We start from the raw sequence: 25,557 nt of genomic DNA, 5'->3' as shown, positions 1-25,557 counted from the left end.
CGTGTCTTCGCACATGCGTGTCAACCATTTCCGCTATCTCACCGTATGCGAAGAAATCTTGGGTATCGGTATGGACTGCCTTGACAATTTACGATTAAACATTTAAAGGGGAACATCTGACTTCGGAAAACAAATATTGGAGTGGAAGTCTTCATCATTCCGGAATACGCCATTTCGCTTGAAAAAGGTGAGTGTGAGAAACAACCTGGCTACTGAAACTCTCCTCTCAGGTGTGACGGTTGCGTTGTTGACGTGGATTGACTTCCGTCACACTAACGGTCTGAGTGTCAACATTTTCGCAAGCATGACTATAAGTATGCTCTCTGCTACCTCCATGGTTCTGCTGTCATATCATAATTTCAGAACAAGATCCACAATTAAATTACGCACTTGCATCAGTCATTGTAAGTTTGGATTTGGCGGAATTCTGTTTGTGTATATTTTTGACAGCGCCCATATGCAAATACCTGGACGTCTCCACTCCTAATCCCAGCACAGGGAGCTCTTCCTCCTTGTTTATGTGTGTCTGTGTTTTGTTTGTGTGTAAGTATTCGTGTTTGTGTATTTGTTATTTTTAATAAAATAACAGCGAAAAGCTGTTTTGTTTGTATTTGTCAATAAAGAGCAGTTTATTTATTTATTTGTTTGTTTGTTTGTTTATATGTATTTCCAATGGTTAGGGTTAGGGTTAGGGTTAGGGTTAGATTTAAATGGGAAGTTACAGGACCGTGGGCGAACAATAGGGGGATTACTGATGATGCAGCCATTTGCAAACACTAGGCGTGAGTTTTGAATTCTCATAGCATCGCTTTGACCGTATGATGAATTTGGATGGGCACTTTCGTGACATATGCAAAGAGGGGTCAAACATTTGTAAAGGGAACACGTTTCCTGGACTCTGGAGATCGGCAGTGCTAGACGCTACCACCAGAGATTTACCTCCAATGCTATCACGGACATGGTCTGTCCTTGTAAAAGGGACAGTGACTCAACCATGATATGGCTTTCGATACAACAGTAGGCATCTGACTTAAACCAAAAAAAACCAACCAGCACATACATATGGTATCTAGACATTTCAGCCCAAAATGTTTCGGCCTCCCAATTTCAGGCCCCAAGTCATTTTGGCACCGCGACCTAATACATTTTAGCACTGCTCAAGGCTACCTGTGGGAACTAGTGCTGGAGCGTAATATTGTTACAAATCAAAGTACTGAGAAGTATAGTGTCAGGTATTAATTAAACATTCACGTACATGCTTTACTCTTTGTGAGAACATGGAAAGGGTGACCCTTTTATTTTTTTGTTTCTCATCTTCAGAGGAATACTTGGGCAGGGTGGGCGGTTGCAATGAAAACAAAAACAAGTACCAAAAAAAACCCCCTGTATTTGTTTCAGTTCAATGTTCTGTCCATTCAGTCACTTCAGTTTCTTGTCTTTCAGTTCAGTGTTCTGTGCTCTCTGTCCTTTCAGTCTGAGTCGCTGCAATCTCACAATTTGATGATGGTGGTGCTGTTGCTAGGATGATCGCCTCAGAGGCGGCGCAAATGAAAAAAGTTTTTTTTTATTTTCATGTCGGAGCTGAAATTTACGGTCGGTCCGGAGATGAGAAACACAAAAATAAAAAATGTCGCCCAAAGAGACTGTAAGAAAAAACTTCATATCATTTGCAAATGTGTGACACAAGTTTATCGATAGCAATAGCTGCCGACATTGCAAAAGTTTGAAAGCAGTGCCGAAACAGCACGGCAAAAGTCACACAAAATACACATTAAAGAAGGCTAAGGTCACGCTTACGAATATGATTGGTCAGTCAGTTACTAAATAGTTTGAAAAAAATTGAAAGAAGGATGCCGAAACATCTTGGATTGTGGTGCCGAAATGAGTTGGGGCTGGAAATCGAGAGGCTGAAACAACTTGGGCCAAAATGACTTGGTGCGAAATGACCAGTTACGTTACATAACTTTATCAGAATGGCTTGAAAGGCTATAGGACCCTCCCAATGTAGTTCTATGGTGAGGCAGTCAGTGAGTTTTGGTTTTTGGGACCTCGCTCACCAGTAGTGCTACAATGCTGAAGGCCTTGTAGCGTTCAAAATAAGCTTGTCACACATGACGTGGCATTTTGATGTGAAATCCCACATATTTACTGCATTTGGTCGTACCGATTTATGACTACAGAAAACTAAACACTATACTACACTAACCTTGTCTTTTATGGGGTTTGGTATTTGTTCAAACACGTTGATCGTGTTCCAAAAACATTGAACGTGTTTCTGGGAAGCTGGTAATGGCGGCTCCCAGAAATGTTTTTGGAATGTGATGGAAGTAGAAAGTAGAAAGGATCATGCATAAACATATACTTAAATATGGTGTTCATATCACCATCATTTAAATAGTGTTTGTGATACTGTGTATCAGAATAGCTGTGTTTTTTAACCTTTTTCGTGCTAGACAGTATCACTTCCCCATCCAAGTCAGTAAAAAGCGGTTTTGACCAAAAATGTAGAGTATTTTTCCTACTTGGCTTGGTATGACATAGCAGCTTCAGTCCATGCTTACAGTATCTATGTTTTCAGGGTACTTCAAATGTTCATTTTTTGTCAATTTAAGCACATGGGAGATGCTGTGTTTCACTGGTGATAACCAACTTGACCTTATGGTGAAATACATGTATGAACTTGATGTCATGGGCCTAACATTAATGTGCTACAATCAATATAGCTTTTAAAAATAACACATAAAAGATTATTGTTGAAAAGAAGAGTATCAATTACCCAAAATTTGTCAAAATTTCTGTTGACAGTAGCCAGTACATTGTATTGCTTGATTGGTTAGATTTGGCAAGATATTTTTTTTAAAAATTACAAGAAAGGGTAGGCAAAAATATACATGCACTTAAACAACAAACACAAGCACTGAATGTCACTTGCAAAGGATATCAGGCAAAAGCTTGAAAAGATATTTTTGTTTATTTCCATCCTCTCAAAGCACACAAACTGCAGCCACGTAAACAGAATGTTGCCCCAGTTTAAAATCACTAGAATGTGACAAACAACTCAGAACATCGGAAGTTAAAATAATATTTGTAATACATTGAAAATGTGTCATGAGACAGAGCTACATGAATAATAATAAAGTTTCTAGATTTACATGTAAGTTGTGTTCACCATGCAGGAGGTACATGTAATTACAGATAAAAAAGGCACTGATGTTACACTTACAGGTAAAAGCTCATTTGCAATATCACAGCAGTGTTTATGTGTTGTCGTTTTTCACAGAACTGTTATCATGTCAGGGTATGGACAAGGTATTGACCAAGAGGGCTTCTTCCAGACCAACTATGACTTTGAAGAACCTCAACAGCAGAGTGGCTATGACATGAGTGGCACTGATGAATATGTCGATAAGTAAGTGACTACTACATGTTTTTCTGTACAAGCCTTGGTGATTTTACACCGTTAAAGGGACTAAGTCGACCGTTTGATACGAGATATTACTTATATTGTTTGACATGTTGAAAGATACTGAATGAATGGGTGACCATGCATATATTCGACCCCGGTTTTAGACACGATACATGAAACCATCACAACAATGAATAAATGGTCATGACCATTAATTCATTTACGGGATGATTTCATTTAATTTGTCTAAAACCGGGGTCATATATGTGCATGATCACCCATTTATTCAGTATCTGTCAACATGTCAAACAATGTAAGTAGTATCTCGTATCAAACAAAATTCATGAAAAATGGCCGACTTTGTCCATTTGATGACAGCATCTCTGTAGCTGCTTGTTTCAATGTACAGTATGTGTATGGCTCAGATGAATTGCCTTCAAAGTATTAGAAACTTGACTTGAAGGTCCTTTGCACAAGGGCACGCTAAGTCCCTTGTACGGTGGGCCTTCCAGTCAAATGAGAATCATGCTTTTAGAAAAATTTTGATTAACTGTTTTGAAACTTACTATGGATATGAAATAATAATATTGTATTAAGTTGCACTTTGAACAAACATTCCAAAATTAGGCACATAAACCTGAAGGACTTGAATAAAGCAAGTTGCTAGTTGCAATGTATTTTATGAACTTTTCAAAATAAGTGATAACTTGAGAAACTTGACCAGAATTGATGAAAGTGTTATGTAAGTTGATGACGAAGATATATAACAGTAGTGAAGGACATTTTACATTTCACATCAGCTACATGTAATCTATAATTTGTATATTTAACGAGCTATCACAGTTTGGTAGACTAGCTTGAAGGATTTGCCATAAGGCAATTACACTTACCATTTGTAGAGTGGTGATACAATGACAGGAGTCAAAGAAATCAAGTATTTTCGTTTCAGGTAATTACATATTTGTCGACTCAACAATTTTTGGAATTAATCTATGGTGAAGACAATTCATGATGTTGATCATAATTTCAATGCAGAAAACTGCAATATACTACTGAAACACAGGAGCATTTTCAGTTCATATCTGCTAAAGGGTACATGTAAGCCAGCAGCAGCTCAAACCCTCAGGTCATCACTTTCAGGCGTGTTTCACTATGTTTGAGAGGTATAATGGAAGTGACATGTGTCTTAACCCTATCACTGCCATATCTGTTACTCTAAGAGCAAGTTGGCGGAAAACAGTTCGGCATGATTGTATTGTACTGAACTTGACTACATGGAGACCCCTGAAAATGCCTACTGTTTTTTTCCACTGGCTTGGCTTGCTAAGATGCATGTACGGTATAAGCAGGGTCATCTTCAGAGACCTGGGCCCACAGTGATAGGGCTTGTTATACTTTGTCATGTGCCACGGTGATTGCACCTGGTTTGTATACTGATTTTTAATGACTTCTGTAAGAAATGGTTCCTGTATGCCATAATTTACGCAATTCAAAGTACAATCTCCCAAACAACTTGAAATGGAATATAATATAATGTAAATGTAGGTTCATATATTTGATGTTTTTTTCCCTGCAGTCAGTATGGGACATATGGTTATGCACAGCAGGGTTACGGAGTGCAGCCACCAATGCAACAAAGCCCGTACATGGGACAAATCATGACACCAGATGCCAACGCACAGCAAGACACATACACAGAAAGTTTTGAAGATGAACCACCGCTCTTAGAAGGTCAGTTGAAAGTATCAAATGTGCTGCAGTGCACATGGGCCACGGTCCCTCTGCCAGATAAAGGGACTGTGCATGGGCTTACCATTAAAGTCAGATATTAAAAAACCCTCAAAATTTTCCCTGTAAGTATATTCTACAGATATTCATGAATGGATGTTAGCTTGGCCTCACAAATTTTCAGAAAATTCTGAAAGTCAGCTGTTTTCCTTAGCAATGTCTCTGTTTTCTATGATAACATTAGAGCCTCACTTGAAGAAGTTGATAAAGGATGAAAATATGACATTTACTAATTGTTTTTAATTTCATACGTTACATTTATAAAAGATCTTTCTTTTTCTTTCCTTGTATTTATAGACTATCAACATCTATAGTAGCTATAGAGCTATTGGCACAATTTTTTCATGAAGTATAACGTGAAATTGTCTTGAATTTTCATGTAATCTGATCACTGTCATAAACCATGCACCTCTTTACTGCAACAGCTTAGCGCTATTCATTAAGATTTTTGCATAGGTCAGCGGAGCGGAAATTATGCTCTGGCTTGCGAGAATGAATATGATGTGCATAATTGAAAAGTTTCATATTTCAGTCAAGGGGCAGTTCACTGCGATTCATATTTCAATCATGTTTTTCTGTTGCTTTTCAGAGCTTGGTATCAACTTTGAACATATTTATCAAAAGGTAATCGAAACTTTATTTTATCACAACTGAAATGTATACATGTGTGGTTTTTGCATGAACATGAAACGTGCTTGACATCAGAAAATTACAAAGGCAACATCACAGTATTATTCAATCTTCTTTCTCCCAAGTGGTATTTATTTCTATGGTTTGTACATGTATATGGAGCCTGTTAGGGGATTAATTAACTACATATAACTTTCAATGCCAATGCTGATCTCGTTGTTGTGTATCATTTGGAACATATGGAAGTTTTTGTCTGTGTATTTACTGGACATAAATTTCAGTTACAGGGTAACCCATGATGAGAAGTGTTTTTATAATCTTTGTAATCATTTAATACAAATGATAAAAAAATCCAAAGTTTTAAATCACTCAACATTCAAAGAGCTGACGGTGATGTCTTAAATCACGTTTTCTGCAAAACTGGTCGATGTTCACTGCTAATAATAGTGCTGTAAATCCTTTGCCAACTTTTTCAGACACTTTCGGTGATGAATCCGTTTCGAGAGACAGACCCTGCTGTGATTCATGATTCTGACATAGCCGGACCACTTGTCTTTGCTATCATGTTTGGCGCATCACTACTTCTGGTAAGTTTTCAAAACAGCGGCATGTTCCCCATCTTCGAGATCATTCTCGGGGTTAATGTATTTTATTATAAAACCATTTTTCTAACATTTCAGAATGCACTCAATGAAAGCTGACCAGTTTGTACATGTACCATCAGTAGCTATTCAGTGTGAATAACTGGTCACATTTCAATCATCAGAAGGATTTTTTTGGTCAGTTGGTGACAAAGGGCATGATTGGGCAGTGAGCAAGGAAAAGTTACCAAAATTCCTTGTAGTATGATGATGCTGTATCAATCGTAATACTATAGAGCAATAGAATTGCTATCGTTCCCCACCCTTTCCCAAAACACCTACAAGCATCTTCAAAAATGTTCATATTTCTGAACATTTCTACCTTAAGTTTAGAAACATGTAGCCTTTTTCTGACAGCCAGAAAGAATTTTTTTCAATAATTTCCATGCCACAGATAATTTTTCCACTGTTGACAACACGTCTTCTTCAGATCTAAAGGTCCACCCCTTGCTGCACTGAACGCACATATCAGGATAAAAGAAGGTCATGTATGTCCTCTGAGAAAAACAAACCTGTTTAAAATATGGCATTATAAAAGTATCATTGATAAGGTTATAGCATAATTTTTATTCATATTTTTAGCTCATATTTGGTTTTATATATAAATACCAAAAAGAGCTTATATGATGAGTCTAATGTCTGTATATTTGTGGGTATGTGCAGATGTATGTCCGTCACACGCAAAGGCTCCCATACCGCCAAAGCTACCGTCTCAGTATTTGGTGTACAGGTAGATGTAGGGGTTGAGATGTGAATTTGTTCAAATGAACACATCAGTGTCAAAAATGTGCAAATAAGGTAAATTCTGAAACAGGCTTGAAACAGGCTTACTCCCCTGACTTGAGTCATTTCCTGTCATTGTTTATGAACTGTTACATATAAACAGACCTGCTCAAACCATAGACAGTAGAGGGGAGGAAGACCGTCAGTAGAGGGGAGGAAGACCGTCTATGGTCAAACTAAGGGGGGCTATGCTATGCATGTTGCTAAAGTTCTCCAGTACCTAAAGTTTCAGACCTTAATTACTTTTGTCATTCTTGCTTTTCTGGTTTAAATATTTCTTGTTGTTTTTCTGGTTGTACTGTGCAGAAATCATTGTCATAACATCAACGTAGAATTTTCCTGCACTGAACAGATAGAAACAACATTTATTGTTTTTTTCTTTCAGGCGGGAAAAGTTCATTTTGGTTATATTTATGGCATAGGCGGAGTTGGCTGTGTTGCAGTGTGGATGCTACTCAACATGATGAGTCTGACCGGCGTCTCCATCAGTTGTATCATCAGTGTCCTGGGATACTGTCTCTTACCCATGGTGTTTCTCTCAACGTTCGCAATACTATTCTCATTGCAGTAAGTGATCATGTCATGTCTAATACACCCTCTATAGTTTTAAAGTCAAATACTTTGCTCTCCGAGATTCCCAGACCCTTCTGCAAAAGCTTAATTAGTTTTAATCTTTGATATGTTTGCAATTATTTATAGTTTCTATTTATAACTCAAAAAATCATATTGAAATAGCCAGCTTTCAACCTGTCAATGAATTTTTGTTATGTCCAGCACTATCGTTAGCAACTGAATTTCAGTCAAGACTAGTAACTCCTCATCATCAGCAACATTGCATATCATATGTGTTGTGTTGGCAAGGTTTAGACTATACAAGCATTTTAACATTCTTAGGAGAGAAAAAGACAATGTACTTGTTAGGGGCCCCAGCCTGTAACAGCCTTAACCACTGTCTCACAACATATCCTGGGTTGGTGTGGGTCACTTAAGATCACACACTGAGAAAATTCCCAACACTTTGAGCAGAAGATTTATCTAACTAATAAGACTACTGTGAATGTAACACCCTCCTATCTCTACTCATATTCTGTCTTTACAGGGGTTTATTGGGCAATGCAGTTGCACTGGCCGCCATCCTTTGGTGTAGTCTGTCGGCCTCCAAGCTATTTGTGACAGCCCTGGCGATGGACAAACAGCAGCTCCTGGTAGCATATCCATGTGCCTTGCTGTATGGAGTCTTTGCCCTTCTGACTGTCTTCTAACTCTGCCACCCCTACCCCCCATTTCAATGTTTGTCACCCCTTGCATGCCCCTTCACAAACGGCGAAAAATTCACCAAGAGATTGTGATCTGAGGGGCATACATGTACATGGAATACTGCAACAATAGCAAATCGCACAACGATAGTATTTTGTTTTGTCCCTGTAATATTCTTGCACCATACTAAACTATGACAAAAAAGATGATGGGAGATTGTCAACACACAGTTAAGGCAGATCAAAGTATCCTAATTTGTCTTATTTTTAAAATAAAATTAAGATGTTGTGCTTTTTGTACAGCAAATAAGATATTGATAAGCAAGTACAAACTCTCATATCTTTCTTCCCCCACTCTATATTCATTTTTCAATGGCATTGCACGGTGCTTATGTGAGTTACATTGACAGGTTTCGACATCTTTTTCATGTCAGCCTTCAACTACTGGTTCTCTTAAGGTAGTAAACGCCACAAAAATGAAAGATTTTTGCTCAAACTTTCCTCAGTGAAACTTTCAACCATTCTTTTACCAAATCAAGACTAAAAATCGTGGGTCACTTTGCAAGTTTGGTACCTGTGAAACAAATTACCTGACATTTACCGATATTTGAAATTCAAAATGGCCGCCACTCTGTGTTAACTCAGTGGGGAAAAAGACAATTTTCCATTTCCGAAAAACTAAGATGGTGAAAATGTTTCGTACTCCAAGAGCTTTAAAATGAGCCCCAGAAGTGGTAGTTCAGAAAAGAATTGTTAAAGTTTGTGAATGTCTGTCCCCGAGGCACTTTCCACCTTAATACTGAAAATATCGTTTCTTCGTTTGATTTATTAAAGTTCTCACCAATTGTTTTCCTCCAGTGCTAATTGTATTGGAAATTAAAGCCTCCTTTTTGAAAATCAAATACCATTTGTATTTCCTGATGAAATGACAGAATGACCAGTGTCAGAGAGAATCTGTTTGACTTCCAAATGTTGTCTGCATGATCCCTGGTACCAGGAATCTCCAGTCTGAAGAAAAGCTGTATAATAGCATGAAGTAGAAATACATGCAGCTATGTTACATTTGTCAGAAAAAAAGTTTATACACTGAAGTAAACTACCAGTGCCTTTTGTAATAAATGTCACATCACGTTCACATAGTTTTGGTTTGAGCATTCGGTGTGTTTAAATACAAACACATGACAATATTCTTTGGAAAGTAAATGTTTGGCTCCAATTTATCTTATGTACATGTAACACCAGGAGCTTCTTCGATCAAAGAGCGTGTCTGGCTGTCCATATATCTGTATGTTTTGACTTTGAATCTGTATGTGTAGATTGGTATGAATGTGTGTAGGGATATTCGGGATGGAGCTTTTCTTATTTTTATGTCTGAGTAGAAGATACGCAAATGAGATTAAAATGTGAAAATGGTAAGAAATCTCAAATACTGCTCGTCAGATAGCCTAGATATTTGTTGGCCTAGATATTTGATGTACTGGACCTAGGGAATAATGTAAGTTTTTGTGCTAGTCTCTCTGATGTCACCAATACTGTGGTATAGGGCAATTTTTGTCGTCTTTTGTCCAGAATATTCTGATCTGAAATCATACTTTCGTAGGTTTGCAATAGGATATGCGGGTACACACACAGACTGAAAGATCCGTCGCTTGAGGACACTACCATCCTTCTTTTTGAAAAAGATAAATTGATTTCAAACGTTCCCATCCTTGTAAGAGGGGGAGCGTAGAGAGCGCCCTCGAGCGGTGAACCTTCCAGTCTAGTCAACACAGTCGTCTGTGGTTTGACATGGTGATGGCCATCGTGGTATGCAGTAAAAACATTATTTTAGTCCCAATTTGTTCAAATCATTATAAAAATAGTTAAATTATAGTTTTTGCGACAATTTTTACCATCTTTACTTTAAGCTTCTCAGAAACTACTTGTCTCAGACTGACAGTTAATGTGTCTCTAAATTATTGCAAGATTATATTTTGAGAACAATATTGGTTATGTAACTTTGCTTACTCTATATTTGTGTCTTTGTGATGATGAATTCAGAACAACAGCATGGCTTATTTGCAGTCTAATCATGTTTAAAATTTTCATGAAAATACAATGGTTAGAGTGATTCTTTAGTTCCCAGTGACCACGTAAACTATGGCATATAAACAGCCACAGGGAAGGTGTCCAGCATCAACCACAATGCCATATATGTATGTATATATATATATGAACGTATCTGGCTCGGAGCGGGTGGCATATTCCCATGTATCTATCATTACTGACGAGAGTCATGGTGAAGAGTGCAGTAATCTGCGGAATGGCACTGATGCCGTACATGAGGTTAGTGATATTATAGCTGACCTTAATGTTAATGTAATGGATATAAGCGACGATCTCGGTCGAGTTGCCCAACACGAGACAGAGAATGTCGGCAACAAAGAGATTCGTCAGATCGATGAGGTTCGTCAGATATCATCGATGGCACTTTCAAAGTTACATACATGAATGTACAGTTGCCGACAAACCCAAGAATCAGGACAAAAACATTCACCGATATTATGCTATACGTAAGCACAGCATAATTGTTGCCTTCTCTTACTCCATGTTGATCATCTCCTTCTGAGCTATCATTGCCTTCGTAAGTAGACGGTGTTTTTGAAGGGAGGGAAAATAATGAAATGGTAACTCATCTTGTAGGAGCACAATGCAAATACTTTTAACTGTAATCTTATGGTTTGGTATGTCTGCTTCGTATCGTAAATTGGTACGATAGATTTGCTGGCTATTTTAAATCCAGTATGATCTGTAATAACAGTTGTGATCAAATTTATATTGTTGTGTTTTTTAAGTGATGTATGTTATTTTGTTTCACAAAACTTTACCAAAATCCTTGCACATAACCTCCCGCTTGGTGTTTCGATTTACAAGCCCTAAAGACGAACCAAGACTATTTTTTAGATCTTTTATAGTACGGCCAAGATAGCGTTTTTGTGCTATTCTGGTTTTTCAGACTGCCAATGAGGAAGCATTTGTATTCTATACAGCTTTAAATAGGTAGCTTAAGTCAAAGACGTAGAACTTGTATCACAGCTTAGTGTTAGCTACTAAAATATGATACTGTTTCTTATGAAATGCTGTTCACAGAAGTATGGTCCCGTAGAGAGGGTTTTAAACGACAAATTGCGTACTTAATTTGGCGTTCTTTTGTGTAAGTACCCATCACCAATACGCTCACAGCCTCTTCAAAATTCCATCAGAACGATACTTCGAGTTTATCGATGCAGGTATAGCTGAATGCACACCCATACTCCGATAGCTGTAAGTGCGGCATTGCCCTGTTTTAAACTTCTGACAAAACAGATCTTTATTGAGAATTGCGCAAACTTTAAAGAGTATAAGTAATGATGACATAAAGAATGCAACGATTATTTTTGTGGACTTCTGTCCAATAATCCAAACAAACGGCTTGATATTTCGTGTTAAGATCCTTGACAACCAGTTCTGATTGTTCATGCCTGAATATTTTGCCAGATACAACTGTACAGTTTTCTCGATCGCTGAAGTGCTTGTCAGGATAAAAGAGTATAGAATAAAATTAATCAAGTGCTTCTCACTGTCGAGCTTTAAAAACTTGAACCAACATCTCCTAAATATTAATTATTACATCTTTGACCCCCCAATTGCAGAAACGTCACGAGTCTTTTCTTTCACATTTTATTATTAAATTTTACTCTCATTTTCCCAAAATCACACCTTTCCAGCAACATAAACTGTGTCATCTCCTTTTGACCGACAAGTTTTGTAAAAAAATGACAAAAAGTGTTTTAGGGAGCATTCACTTGTATGGACGGGGTGGACCAGCAACCAATCCTTTCTCGGAGGGGGGTTATGCGAAATATGAAAACAAAAAGGGTGGCCTCGTTATTCGCAAATATCAATCCAGTCAAAAAGCCTTGTTTAAATGTACAAAATATTCTTCAAAAAAGAGGTGGTTCTCTGCATGTTTCTTTCTATGCAGTCATTTCACCACAGCATGGATAAAAATGCTATCAATTTCATAATGGATCTAAAAGGATTATTTTATCGACATCTTGCCTTGGCGTGTATATAAAGACTTGTCTTGCCAGCAAAGTGGAAATGATAGATTCCTGGCAGGCGTTTGCTGAGGTGCGGCACGTCACAAGTTCAATTGCAAGTTTATATAAAACGAACACCTGGCATCGGTTATAAGTTCGCTTTGTACAGCTGGACACCAGAACAATTGATATCTAACTAGAATTAAACAGGTGCACATACTTATCTTAGGACATATACATAAAAGAAAACACTAATGGGAATATCAGTGAGAATTAATTTTCAAACACGATTAAAAGTACGTCGAGTACAGAGATGAATCGTAAGATATATTTCAGTTGATATCGCAGAACATCTTGATATATTGAAATGCCGGCAGTCTTTTTCTTTGCTTCTCCACCACACAAGGACTGCAGGTGCCTAAAGCCTTTGTCATGGGTTATTTTACTACCCCTACTGTACATTGCCATATCTGATTTTATAATAGGAAGCATCTAAAGTATACATCTACATGAAAACGATTCGAAGTGAAAATGCAAAGTTTTACTTGCAAGTGAATGTAGGTAGCAAAACAAAGCTTTGCTGATATTTGTAATGCACTGGAAAGTGAATTGTTAGTACTGTTTTACCCAGTATTTATGATTGTGTCCTCGAAAATGCATAACTATTATAGTAAACATGATTATGTCAATATTTATAAAATACTCAACAATACTAATTGTTTTTACTGCTGTAGGAGTTCTTCATTTCCGATATTTATGGTGAAATCGAAAACCAGGGGCAATTACAGAATAAAAAAAAATCAGCATATTAAAGCCCAGTATAAATGTTGACACAGTCGTTAACAATTGATATAATTTACTCTTCGTAGGAAGTACTAAAATGTCGCATCATGCAACTGATGGGATGCTACATTGAAACCACGATTGTTGAAAGGTGGTTAAAAAACTTGACCCAGCCCTTTATGTTGTTATTCAGTGTGTGACTCACGTAAAAGGATACATTTCACATTGACTAAGCATGTGTCTTGCGCAATTTTTTCCGAAATTTCAAACGCCCACTGTATACTTGCAGCAGGCATTCATTTTTAGAAATGACAGTGTTCACGGAACAAAAGAACCACGCGACTTTAAATTTATTGATTTCAATAGTGAAGCAATGTTTTCGATGGAGAGCTTGGTTGTTTAAAGATGCAACTATGATGGCAAGAGGCAAAGATAAAAAATATGACGTCAAAACAGGCCAAATATTCAATATCATTCAAGGTATACGTGCACGTTCCCAGGTACAACAAACTATAGAAAATGAAAATAAAAATAGGATCATCTTGAACCACAGCCAAACGATGATACAAGGTGTCTGCCAGCACGCTGCACTCGTCAAGATCGACCAAACCTGGCAAATTTGGCATAATTCTGCAACACGAACTAACCATGTGTCAAACCAGGGATGATGTAACTCATCATTTGAGTAACAGATAAGTTTTGATATCACATCTACGTATCGACAGGTACGGTAGAACTTTTTAAATGATAATTTATCTACTTTTTGAGAATTTATCCCACTAGCTTTTATGCTTATAAGCTGTGTCTTTAATATTCGAAATCCATAATATGAATTACAAACTCCACCGTATCTCAGCAGCTTGAAATGTACACATCATAAGCTGAAGCTGATGGTATATTACTGGACAGCGAGTGAACGTTTATGATTTCATGAGTGAAATGGTCCTTTTTGTAAAACAGCTCAGTAAAACACTATCTACTGTAAAGTTAAGTGTTCAAGGATAGAACACCAATTAAACGCCTTTTTGTAACACTTTTTGAACGCGTCTAGACGTTCAGAAATTTAACACTACGTGTTCAACCAACGTTCAATTTTTGAACACACGTGTGCAGATTTTGAACGCTACGTGTTCATCAGACATTATATTGAACACCATGGTGTTCCATATCTGAACACACGTTGCACAGGAAATGTGTTCAAAAAATTGAACGCTTTTACGCGTTCAAAGGGCTGTAACACTTTTTGAACGCATGGACGCCGTTCAACGATAATTGTGTTAAAGGCTAGAACACATGATGCGCGCTTGTTGAACACCTTTAATTTTGGGCGTTCACGGGGTGTTCAAGCCTTGAAATAACATTACAGACCATTGATATCCAGTAAAATTATTTTATTCTAAAAATACACGAAACATTTCTAGAGTAAAATACAATAATTTACTGTAAAATGGGCAAATAAACATTGCAACTTTGTATGTAAAGTTTGTCAGAGGAAAAAACCAACAGTGTTAACACCTTCCTATCAAAAACATAAGCAATAAAAATCACCATATTGTGGATTACGTTTTATGTTCATACTTGTTTAAAAGATACAAAAATCATCTGAAAAAGCTCAAAATTTGGCATACTTATTGTGTTGAAAAGACGTATGAAATGCATACTCCATTTTTGTAAGATGGTTTCTTAAAGACATTTCCTCTTGTATAGACAATTGTAAATTTTGAAGAAAAAAGAAGTTAGTCAAGGCTTCTCTGATGCACATGGTATATAGTTGTCCACACTAAAGTAAACACAACATGTCAAGTTGTCAAAGTGTCACAGTAAGGCACAACATGCAGAAAGTGAGGAAAGTGGGTCCTTGGCAGGGTAAAACCTATTTCCTTGTCCAACAAAGTCCTTCATGAACAAAAAGGTTTGTTTGTTTGTAATATCTTTAAATAAACCCTGAAATAAATGGGTGACATTTCAAAAATATACTTCTCAGAAATTTAAAACATATTCGTAAAGACCTTTCAAATTCTGGTGTACCCTGCAATTAATTTGTATACAAATTTTTTTTACCAAAAATGGTAAAAATCACCCTTGAAATGAAAAAAATGTACATTTCATCATAACTTGAATATATCACATTCTGGTAATCCCCAATGTCTTAAAAATGTCTGAAATGTCTTTAATGTCCTAAAAATACAAAGTTGCAAATTTCTACATAATTTGAACAATCTGAAAAAGACTATCAGTAGAGATCTATGTCCTAAATATCAAAGCTGTTCGATTAGCAGTTTTGAAAAAGATTTTTTAAAGATTTTTTGACCAAAAATGACAAAAATTGCCATGAAATATAAAAATGTGAATATTTCATCACAACTAGCACAAATTTGACTTAGGTCATTTTTAGGGACATGTTTACCAAATATTGAAGACGTCAGTAAAAGAGAAGAAATTTTTTGCCAAAAAATAGCAAAATTAGCCTCAAAAATATAAATTTGCATATTTCATCATAATTTGAACATATCTGATTAGGGTAATCCCTTGGGACCTGTAATTCAAATATTAAAGGATTCGTACAGGCTGTTTTGAAGAAAAACCTTTGGATGTACAAATTTGAGGACAATGCAACACATCCACCTATTTAGCTGACAGCAAAGCTAAAAACCAGTTGCTAAGTACAAGAGACGTGTTGAGCTACAATACAAAATAATCTACGGTTTAGTAGCAGGCTATGATCAACTAAATGTTACAAGGGCATAAGCTTTCAAAGACGTGAAGTCTCCTTCATCAGATGCAAGGGAGGATGAAAAATTGAAGCAGAAAGTGACAGAAAATTCAGAGTGAAAATTTCAGAAAAATCAGTAATTCAGAGTGGACATTTTTACTCTGAATGGTCTGTCGCTTTCAGCTTTAATTTAAATAAGGGAGACTACACGTCTGTGAAAGTTTATTCTCCGATCATAGCATGCTACCAATGCTTAGATTAATTCAGAACAAAATACAGAAATTTATCAAAATTCAGTTACTGACCCTTGGAAGTTTAAATCTACATTAGAGATGAACTGAGGTTCTCAAGCTTGTTTCCAGACAGCTACCTGTACACTCATCTTCTTCGTTATCTGTACCACCAGCTTCTACAACAACTCTTCGATTTTCAGTTAAATCCAACTTTTTACATCCTGAAAAAATGCAGCAATAGGTAATATGGCGAGATGAAACTTTAAATGAAAGACAAGGGCTGATTAGGTTAAGAAAAAAGGGAGACTTTCATATACAGTGCCTCTCTTCAATACTGTTACAAAATATTTGCTGCTTCTTGTCATCAACTAATTAAAATAAAAAAGCCAAACTCTCATATGCTGAAACAATACATTGTATACTCTACGATGTTTAACTGATGTTTTACATGCGATTGTGTTTACTAAAAGACATGTGTTAGCTGTGATTACGCAGCGGTACTATGCAGGCGTATCGATCGCGCTCAGGTCAAGGGTTATCGCTACAGTTGTGTTGCGATGACCCTTGACCCGAGTGAGATCGATCGATAGGCTATGGCCAAAAGTACCACTGCGTAGTCACAGCTAGCTGTTGGTATAGCAGCCACTGAAAGAAAAAATGTTTCTATACGTAATTAAGCTATTTCAAGGTACAATACAATTAATTTCAAAGGACGATAGTATAGATGCTTCAAAAATCTAATACCTTTTACTATTTTGGAGAGGAAACTTACCCTTTCTGGTCTTGCTTCCGCACGATCACGACTTCAGGGTGCGCTTACAAGAAAAATGTCGCTACTTCCGTTTTGATGCATCATGGGATAGGAAAAGACACCAAACTTGAACACCAAGTGTTAAGAAGTAGAACACCTCTTGCACGCCGATGTTAAAATTAAAACGGTCATGGTGGTTTTCTGATTTTCTTTTCAAAATTTAAACTTTCAACCCGTAATAAACGTGTAAAATTATTGTATATACTTTCTTTTTTAGAAAAAACATGCTTTCAGCAATTGTAGGCCGGAAATATTTTTCACTTAGTGTGAAATTCGTTACACCAAAATCCGTGTACGTTTACGGACAGTGAAGCAATAGTAAATTTAATATAGCCATTGTAAAGTAAAAAACACAAAAGACTGTTAATTGTTTCACAGTATTGTAAAATTTCTGTGATGCTGAGTTTTTGAACACTTGAAGGAGATGATTGTTAACACATAGTGTTCAGGTTTAGAACATCATTGTTAAAATTATGAACACTAGTGTTAACAATATGAACACTAGCCGTTCAAATTTGAACACCGACATATACATTTTGAACGCGTAAAGACGCGTCTAGCGTCCGCTATAGTGTCTAATTTCCAAGTATAGTAATCTTTCGATAATAATACAACCAAAAATTGATCTTTTCTCTTTTAAGAATAATTTCGAAGTATACAAGAGGACGCTGTTCCCGATAGAGAGGCGTTGTTACATCAGCTCAACTTGGGAATTTTTTTTTATCGCAGCGCAGGTCACTGGTAATACAATATGTTGCTATGATATGCTATGTAAATTACTGAAGTGAGGAACTGAAGTGGCTTCTCCAACAAAAGTTATCGGGTTGTTCGGTAACTGTGAGTTGACGTTTTTCCCTCAGGTCACACAACACTCAGTTGAAATTGAAGCTGATCATGCATAAACTACGTCATAACATTAAACTCTATTGTCCAGTTGTTGCTGCTGCAGTGAAATTGCCTGTCGCATAATCAAATTCATCACGATGCCAAAGAAAGCAAAAGTTCAACTTGCAATAATGCACTCTTCAACATCAATATGTCAAGTTGACATATAACGATCGATTGAAGACCACAGTAAAGAAATCAGTTCACAAGTAATGGATATACCTGCACTCCTGGCTACCATTTCCCAAATGAAACAAAGTGAAAACACAATCGATTCGTCGTTGGATTATTTCAATGGTCTCTTTGGGAATTTGCTCACTCGCATTTCTAAGCTTTAGCATAAAATCAGGAACTTCTAAAGAAAGCAACTGATTATCTGAAAAGTAACATTTATGGGAACTTTAGAAATCAACATAAAGTTTCAACTAGTACAACAGATGAGGGAACATAGAAATACATTGAATACTGGAGAGCATGGATGAAAGAGAGAACACAGACGCGATTATTGTGAAAATTATTTAAAAGATCAGCCCATGCATTAAAAGAAAGTGATATTGAAGTTACACACAGAATTGGATAAAATCACAACGAAAATGATGCCAGAACAATAACAGAGAAATTTTCGATCATTTGCAGGAGCACAAACTCACATACATCATCACCAGATACTTTGTCTACTAGCATTGGAATGAATTTATACACCTGAAAACCTCACTCCTAATGTTCGTAAAATTCTAAAATTGATAACTCTGAAGTGCATATCAGCCAACTACAAGTATATATGGAAACGAAACAGCCGTGTATATGTCAGGAAATTGACCAGTCGGCCATGTTATAGACCAGGAACGAGTATTACCTCGTCAAAATTGTTTTACTCCACTTTCTCGGCGTTTATTGATCCTGTATATATCGTTAGTGTCAATGCCTTTTATTGGTTTCATTTCGGAGAATTCTGAGGTGTATTTTAATGAAGTCAGCAGTGCAACGTATGATATGATAATTCTGTTTGAAAAGTGAAATTTCTTTTCTATATCTCACCTTAATATATAGCCTTGACAGCAGTGATAAGATGTGTACTTAAGGAAACACACTGGTAAATGTATTTGTTAAATACTATGTTAAATGTTTTTCACTGTACTTGAGTCACCAATAACATTCATGACAGCTGAAATGAATATTACAACTTGCTTTTAAAGTCAAATACTTCGCTCTTCAAGATTCCCAGACCCAATTGCTAAAACTTCCTTATTTTTAGTCTTTAATGTGCTAGCAATTATTTACAGTTTCTATTTTGAACAAAAAATTCATATTGAAATAGCCAGCGTTCAACCTGCCAATTAATGTGTGTAATGTTTAGTGTGACTCTGAGCAAACGAATTTCAGTCGAAGTTATTAATCCCTTGTCGTCAACAACATTGCATATCATATGTTTTGTGTTTAAACTTTACAAATATTTAAACATTCTCAAAAGAGAACAAGGCAATGTACTTGTTTTCTTGAACAAGAACAACGAAATATTATCGAATGAGTTATTTTCCCTGTAAACAGCTAATTGCCCCACCGTTGGTTTCATTTTCTGGCGTATACTTGAATAAATCCCGGTCCTTTAAAACAGTAGTTCAATAACTGAGCTAATTAGTGACGATTTTTTCTATCTAATTATTGACTCCACTACTGACTAGTATTTGTTATGAAGCTATGTTTGCTCTTTTGATGGTTTGCATAAATGTATAAAAATAAATTATGATAATAACTAAAAATTGTACAATCATGAGGGGAGTAAAAAACCCATATCATATCTTTTTAGCAATTATTGTCCTCTTTTTGTGCGGTATTTGTGAACAATTTACTACTCCTTGGTATTCTTAAATCATGAAGGGGATGATTGAACCTCTAAGTACATGTAAACAACAGTGTTAACGTGTCGTGTTAATATTTAATACGGGTCAACTTGGGTCAACGAGCAAGGTAATCGTAACACAAGGCAGTGCACAATTCAAAAATCGTCACTGTCCTTATTCAAAGGTAGAAAGAAACCATTCACCTTTTCAAACACAACCACAGATAATTGAAATCAAACTATCTTACGTTACATATAAAAATATGCCCCTTTCGTTCATTATTGACGTTATTGCAGGTAAGAAAAATCTTGAATGATAAGACTATACGTGGTACATCATTATAAAATCTCCGTATGATGTTGGCATACTTCGCAACAATATTGAAGTATGACACAATGTGTGTAGCACAATACTGAGTTCCGACATTGGTAGATTTGTAATTTAAGAATATCAAGTTGTAACTGTCTAAAAGCTTCGCTTAATAAATTTTCTTCAGCTGAAAAATCTTTTCTGTCAGAAATCACAGTTCAAGTATTGATGTTAAGTTTGTATTTGGCAATGACTGTGTTACCAACTGCCAAAAACCTTTAGTCCCATTAGAAAATTTACATGAGAAATTTTTGTGCAGTAGAATTTTGGTGCCAATAAATAGCAATAAAAATGTTTAAATGAGTTTATAATGTAGTGCAGTTTCAAAAACAAGTCTTTTGATAGCTTTATCACTTTAGTCCTGCAAAAGCACTTTCAACATAGCTTTCTGATGTATGACCTAAGAATAATCTATTTCCCAGGTAAAACTTACTTAATTTTTGATGAAATATTAAAAATTGTAATTGTAATTTGTTTTCACAATCTTCCCATTTATTTGCAACTTTCCTTCCATAATGACTATAAGGTACCGTTAAAATTTGATTTGTCGATAGCCTATGGCTAACTTTATTCAGATTTCATTAGATATTTGCGGAATATGCACACTCCCTTTCTCGGCTAAACATTTGATGTGACTTCAAAATATTTCCATTTCTAAACCATAGCCTTTTCGGTGTCAAACGTGCATCTTGTATTATCCAGGGAGCAGTGTCATTGGCGCTTGTTTTTCAAAGTGTCAAACAGAAACAATACTGTAAAAGCAAAAGTGATTGATTTCTATGTTGATACATGAGCAGTGTTGCAGCTAAGATTTCGAAATTAGGGGACACTGTGTCCCACTACTGTTTATTTTGGGAGACATTTTGCACATTACAACATGCGTTGATTGTTACTCGAATTTTGTATTGTATGTGTAGCTTCACAAACCAAATTAAAGCCACCAGGTCCACATTGCTATACTTGACTTTCAGGCAAAGTAAGTGTACTATAAGGAGCCCCGAAATCTAGTTTCTGTTGTTGTTGGTGTTATTGTTGTTTATGTTTATATTTATCGTGTTGTCGTGGACCGATAAAATTCAACGAACATAACTACAGTATTGTTGTTGTTTCAAAAATAATATAGATGTCATAAGAAACACTACAAATTTTTTAAACACACTATCATTATTTGACCCGATGCAACTCTCTCCAAACTTATATTCTCTTCAAGTATATACATCCCTGCACTATTTCCAGTGGCAAATGAAGTTATCTTCAACTCTACATCGTTTCAAAAGGAAAAGATAACCTTACAAGGAACTTGGCATGGATCTTTCTTGACAAACGTTAGTCACAAATTGATTAACGAGATAGTCCAACAAAGCAGAGAAATGCCAATTTAAAAAAAAAACATGCCCAAATGGGATATAGTCAGGTATTTTTGTATGACAGTTCACGTAAACATGTGAATGATTCATAAATGTTGTAAGCGAATTCGAACTTACCCTTTAAGAAAGATATATTTAAAATTTAATCAGGCAATGTTTTAATTGTTGTCGAGCAGAAATTACTTCCTTCACACCCTACTTTTTGAAACGTTTACCAATACATATCATCACACATATGTTTTAAGAAAGAATGTTCGTCAGGACTGTCGGCAGTCGCTTGTGACGTTGTGTTCTTTGCCTCTCATTGCAACTTGAACGTTTCACTGTACGACAGCATCGTCTCTGTTGGGAAAAGCATATTGCACGGTATTTGCTGCAGGTAACGATGGCACGAAGGACAGTCGACGCGCTATGCCTTTTGTCCCGAGTTGTCTTCTGTCTGGCGGTGTTCTTGGAGGAGTGACCATTCCGTGGCTGTGAGCTGAGAAGAGTTCTTCCAACATTTCCATTCGTCAAAGGCTTTTTTAAATGCTTCCCTGTATTTGGCGCTTGTGATATTGTAAATCACAGGGTTGATGGCAGAATTGAAGTACAGCAGCATGCCTGCTAGCATAGAGAACGTCTTTAGCCAAAATGTCCACATAACCGGTCAAACTGGAACATCAGTGTAACACCAACAGTATTGAAGATGAAACACACTTTTTATTAGTCTGTCAGAAATACAAAGTCCAAAGAAAGAACTTTTTCAGTAAAATCAATTTCCCAAACGACGATACTGAAAATCAGCTTATTTCTCTACTAACAAAACAAGAGTTATCTTTTAATGAACAACTTGCAGATTATATTTTTACTTATATAACAAAGAAATACCTAGTTATATTTATTATTAGCTACTATTTTTATACTGTATTACTTTATCTCTATTGAAGAAAATTTTAACTTATTTTTGCATCACACTGTTATTGCCACAAATGTGATGTAAATCCTATATTTACAAGCAAGCAATAAAATGTTATTATTATTATACGTTGGAAAGAGATAGACAGACAAAGAAGATGGATGTAGTTACCACCAAAAGCACGACTACTTGCTTTCTATCCCGAAGCATCGCTGTTGAAGTGTTAGCAAGGGTGTTTTCATCTTTCCTCATTCTACAGATGATCGTGCTGTAGAGAAAGAACACTATACACAGGCACACCACAAAGGGCAGTATGTCGCATAACAAGGCGACTGTGATGCCAGTCATGTCCTTGAACTCCATTTTCTTTCCAATAACGTACAGCAGACTCGGCAGAGGTCCAAACAACCTGCTAGCAATCACTGAGACCCATATGCGGTACTTGGAGACTGGTCAGTTTCTTCGGCCTGGAGGGAGGGGCCCGGTGGATTATTTTTTGCCGACATCCAAAAGTGGCTGAACCCCCTATTCCAACTTTCGAAAACAGGGTGACCCCCCTATTCCAACTTTCGAAAACAGGGTGACCCCCCCCTGCGCGAAACAAAGGTAAAACAAAAGGTGGAATATAAATTGAATAATTGAATAATTCAGTATATATATATATATATATATATATATATATATATATATGTGTGTGTGTGTGTGTGTGTGTGTGTGTGTGTGTGTGTGTGTGTGTATAATTTTGGGGTATATTTTAAACATTCAGTCATTCTGTGTTTCAATGAATTTGTTGTTGTCATATCAGTGGGAACTTAAAAGTGTCAATTCTAAAGTTTGAATACACTATTTTGAATGAGCTGTATGTATTCCAACTCTCTTTATGCATAACCAGATGTCCAGAACTGTTGTAAGAAAAATGTGATTGTGAAATATTAGTGCATGTTGCTTTCTAATACTGAATTCTCATAGAGAAAACAGAAAAGTATCAGAAATTTGTCATGCTTTTCATATGAACTGCAGATTTCATAATGATGAGTACACTTTGCAAAACAGGCTTTCAATTCACAGATCTCAATATATTTCTGATATATATCTGTGATATATTAATTTACTGCGCCCGAAGGGCGAGCCGAAAAATATTCAACATCCAGATATCTCTGATATATATATATCTCTGATATATGCAAGTCATGCAGCTGAAGGGCATGCTTAAAAATATGTTTGATATTTTAAAGAAAAGCGCCCGAAGGGCGCGCCGAAAAATGTTAGACATACAGATATCTCAGATATATATATGTCTGATATATTAAAGTTTTGTACTAGGACGGGGCTCTGAAAAATATGTCTTTTTATTATTAAAGTTATGCGCCCGAAGGGCGCGCCCAAAAATGCAACTGAATGATGAAATTTATGGCTGGCATAATGCATTTTATGCAAGTATGAGCCCGTGTTGAAATTTAAAAAATACTGACCCCCCTTATAGGGCATTTTAAAAACAGGGTGACCCCCCTATCATCAAAGTCAAAAACAGGGTGACCCCCCTGAATCCACCGCCCCCCCCCCCGCCCCCCCGCCGAAGAAACTGATCAGTCCCTTATTACGTTAATACCTGGCTTTGAACGGATGACATATCCCCCACATATCTCTCAATGCTGATGAGAGTCACGGTGAAGAGTCCGACCGCCTGCGGAATAAAACAGAAAGTTGTGGAAAAAAGGCTATCTCGTTGTAAATGGAAATCACTTCATGATTGAGACAGATCTGGATAGGAATGCCCGTCACAAGAAAGACAGTGTCAGCAACACAAAGGTTCATCAGATAGATGTTCAACACCGTTCTCATGGATGGCACTTTCCAAGTCACGTACATGAATGTACAGTTGCCAAAAAGCCCAAGAATCAAGATAACTGTCAATACTAGGCTGTACGCAACGAAATTGTAGCCTTGTCTTCTGTCGTAATAGTAATCTCCGTCTGAACTGTCATTGCCGCCATATGTATCATTCCATTCGTAGATGTAGCTTTCCAACAGAGGGGAAACGGTGGAATTATTCATGCCCAGTAGCTTAAAGTCAGACTCTCGTCCTTGCAGACTTGCCCTAACACATCCAAACTTGACGAGTAAAGTCAGGATCAAAGAAATATGGTTTTCAGGACAACGTCCCTCAAGACTTGCAGTTCCACATTGATGTTGAACAAGCAATGACTTGCTTAACTTCAACGGAAGACTAAAACAGTCATTTGTAATGAGATGTAACAAAAATGACCCAATAAAAGCTGTTCCTGCCGCCTTCTGTTGATTGATATGAATAATAAGTGTGTACCAATTGCCTTTTCAGGGTTTGATGACTGGGGTCCGAACCAGGTAACAATAAATAACAAGTGTACAAGGTTACTTGACCAATTTTTTTCTAGTTGTTATTTTTGTAAAGCTTTTCTATATTGTTAGTCAAGAATAAAGCGTTAAGTGTTAGTGGCATTATCTTTATTTTCGTCTACCTGTAAGCTACGCCATGTGCTTTTATAGCGCATTTTGACTTAAATTAGGTTATATAATTGCATACGTATGTCTCTTGGCCGCGTTTGCTTTCAATACGCTCGAATTGGAGGCATAAGAACGTACGCAAATTATGCAGTGGCAGATATCTTTTTACACTCTTTCAATATTTGCCATGAGAGAAGGTAATGAGACGAAAAGGTTACCCTCCCCCATAGGCTTGCACAAAATTTTATGACCCTTCAATAATGCTTGCGTGAAAAATGGTGACCCACCCCCAAAAACACCGGCCCACGCACCCCCCCCTGTAATTTATGTCCAGTCATTTAAAAACGTTTGCCTGAAAAATGGTATGTCTGTATAATTTATAAGAATCTTTCCAGACTCTGCACATGTGGACACCCGTTGTTTTGGGTGAGGTACGCATAATTAGTGCTAATTTGCATAATTAGTGATTTTTGAAAAAGAGCTCTGTTTCTTAAGAGATTGCACCAAGTTTGACGAAACTTTGTACGCATGATGATCATACATAGCTCTAATAGCATATAAAGGCATTTGTCAGTATTGCGTCAATTAATTGCTAATTTGCATAAATT

At 36.6% G+C, this 25,557-nt stretch overlaps 1 protein-coding gene across 1 annotated transcript; it reads left to right on the top strand.

The window, feature by feature from the left end:
• The first annotated feature begins 5 nt into the window (after positions 1 to 5).
• On the top strand, positions 6 to 9,406 carry LOC139131086 (protein YIPF5-like). Its single transcript, XM_070697037.1, has 7 exons — positions 6 to 187; positions 3,281 to 3,409; positions 4,983 to 5,137; positions 5,784 to 5,818; positions 6,301 to 6,411; positions 7,634 to 7,815; positions 8,348 to 9,406. Exons 2-7 carry the CDS (start codon positions 3,291 to 3,293, stop codon positions 8,508 to 8,510), a joined length of 765 nt encoding a protein of 254 aa, XP_070553138.1. The 5' UTR covers positions 6 to 187; positions 3,281 to 3,290; the 3' UTR covers positions 8,511 to 9,406.
• Positions 9,407 to 25,557: the final 16,151 nt, after the last annotated feature.

The sequence above is a fragment of the Ptychodera flava genome, chromosome 4 (genome assembly GCF_041260155.1).
Source record: "Ptychodera flava strain L36383 chromosome 4, AS_Pfla_20210202, whole genome shotgun sequence".
NCBI classification, from domain to species: domain Eukaryota; kingdom Metazoa; phylum Hemichordata; class Enteropneusta; family Ptychoderidae; genus Ptychodera; species Ptychodera flava.
This window is presented reverse-complemented; position numbering and strand designations above follow the sequence as displayed.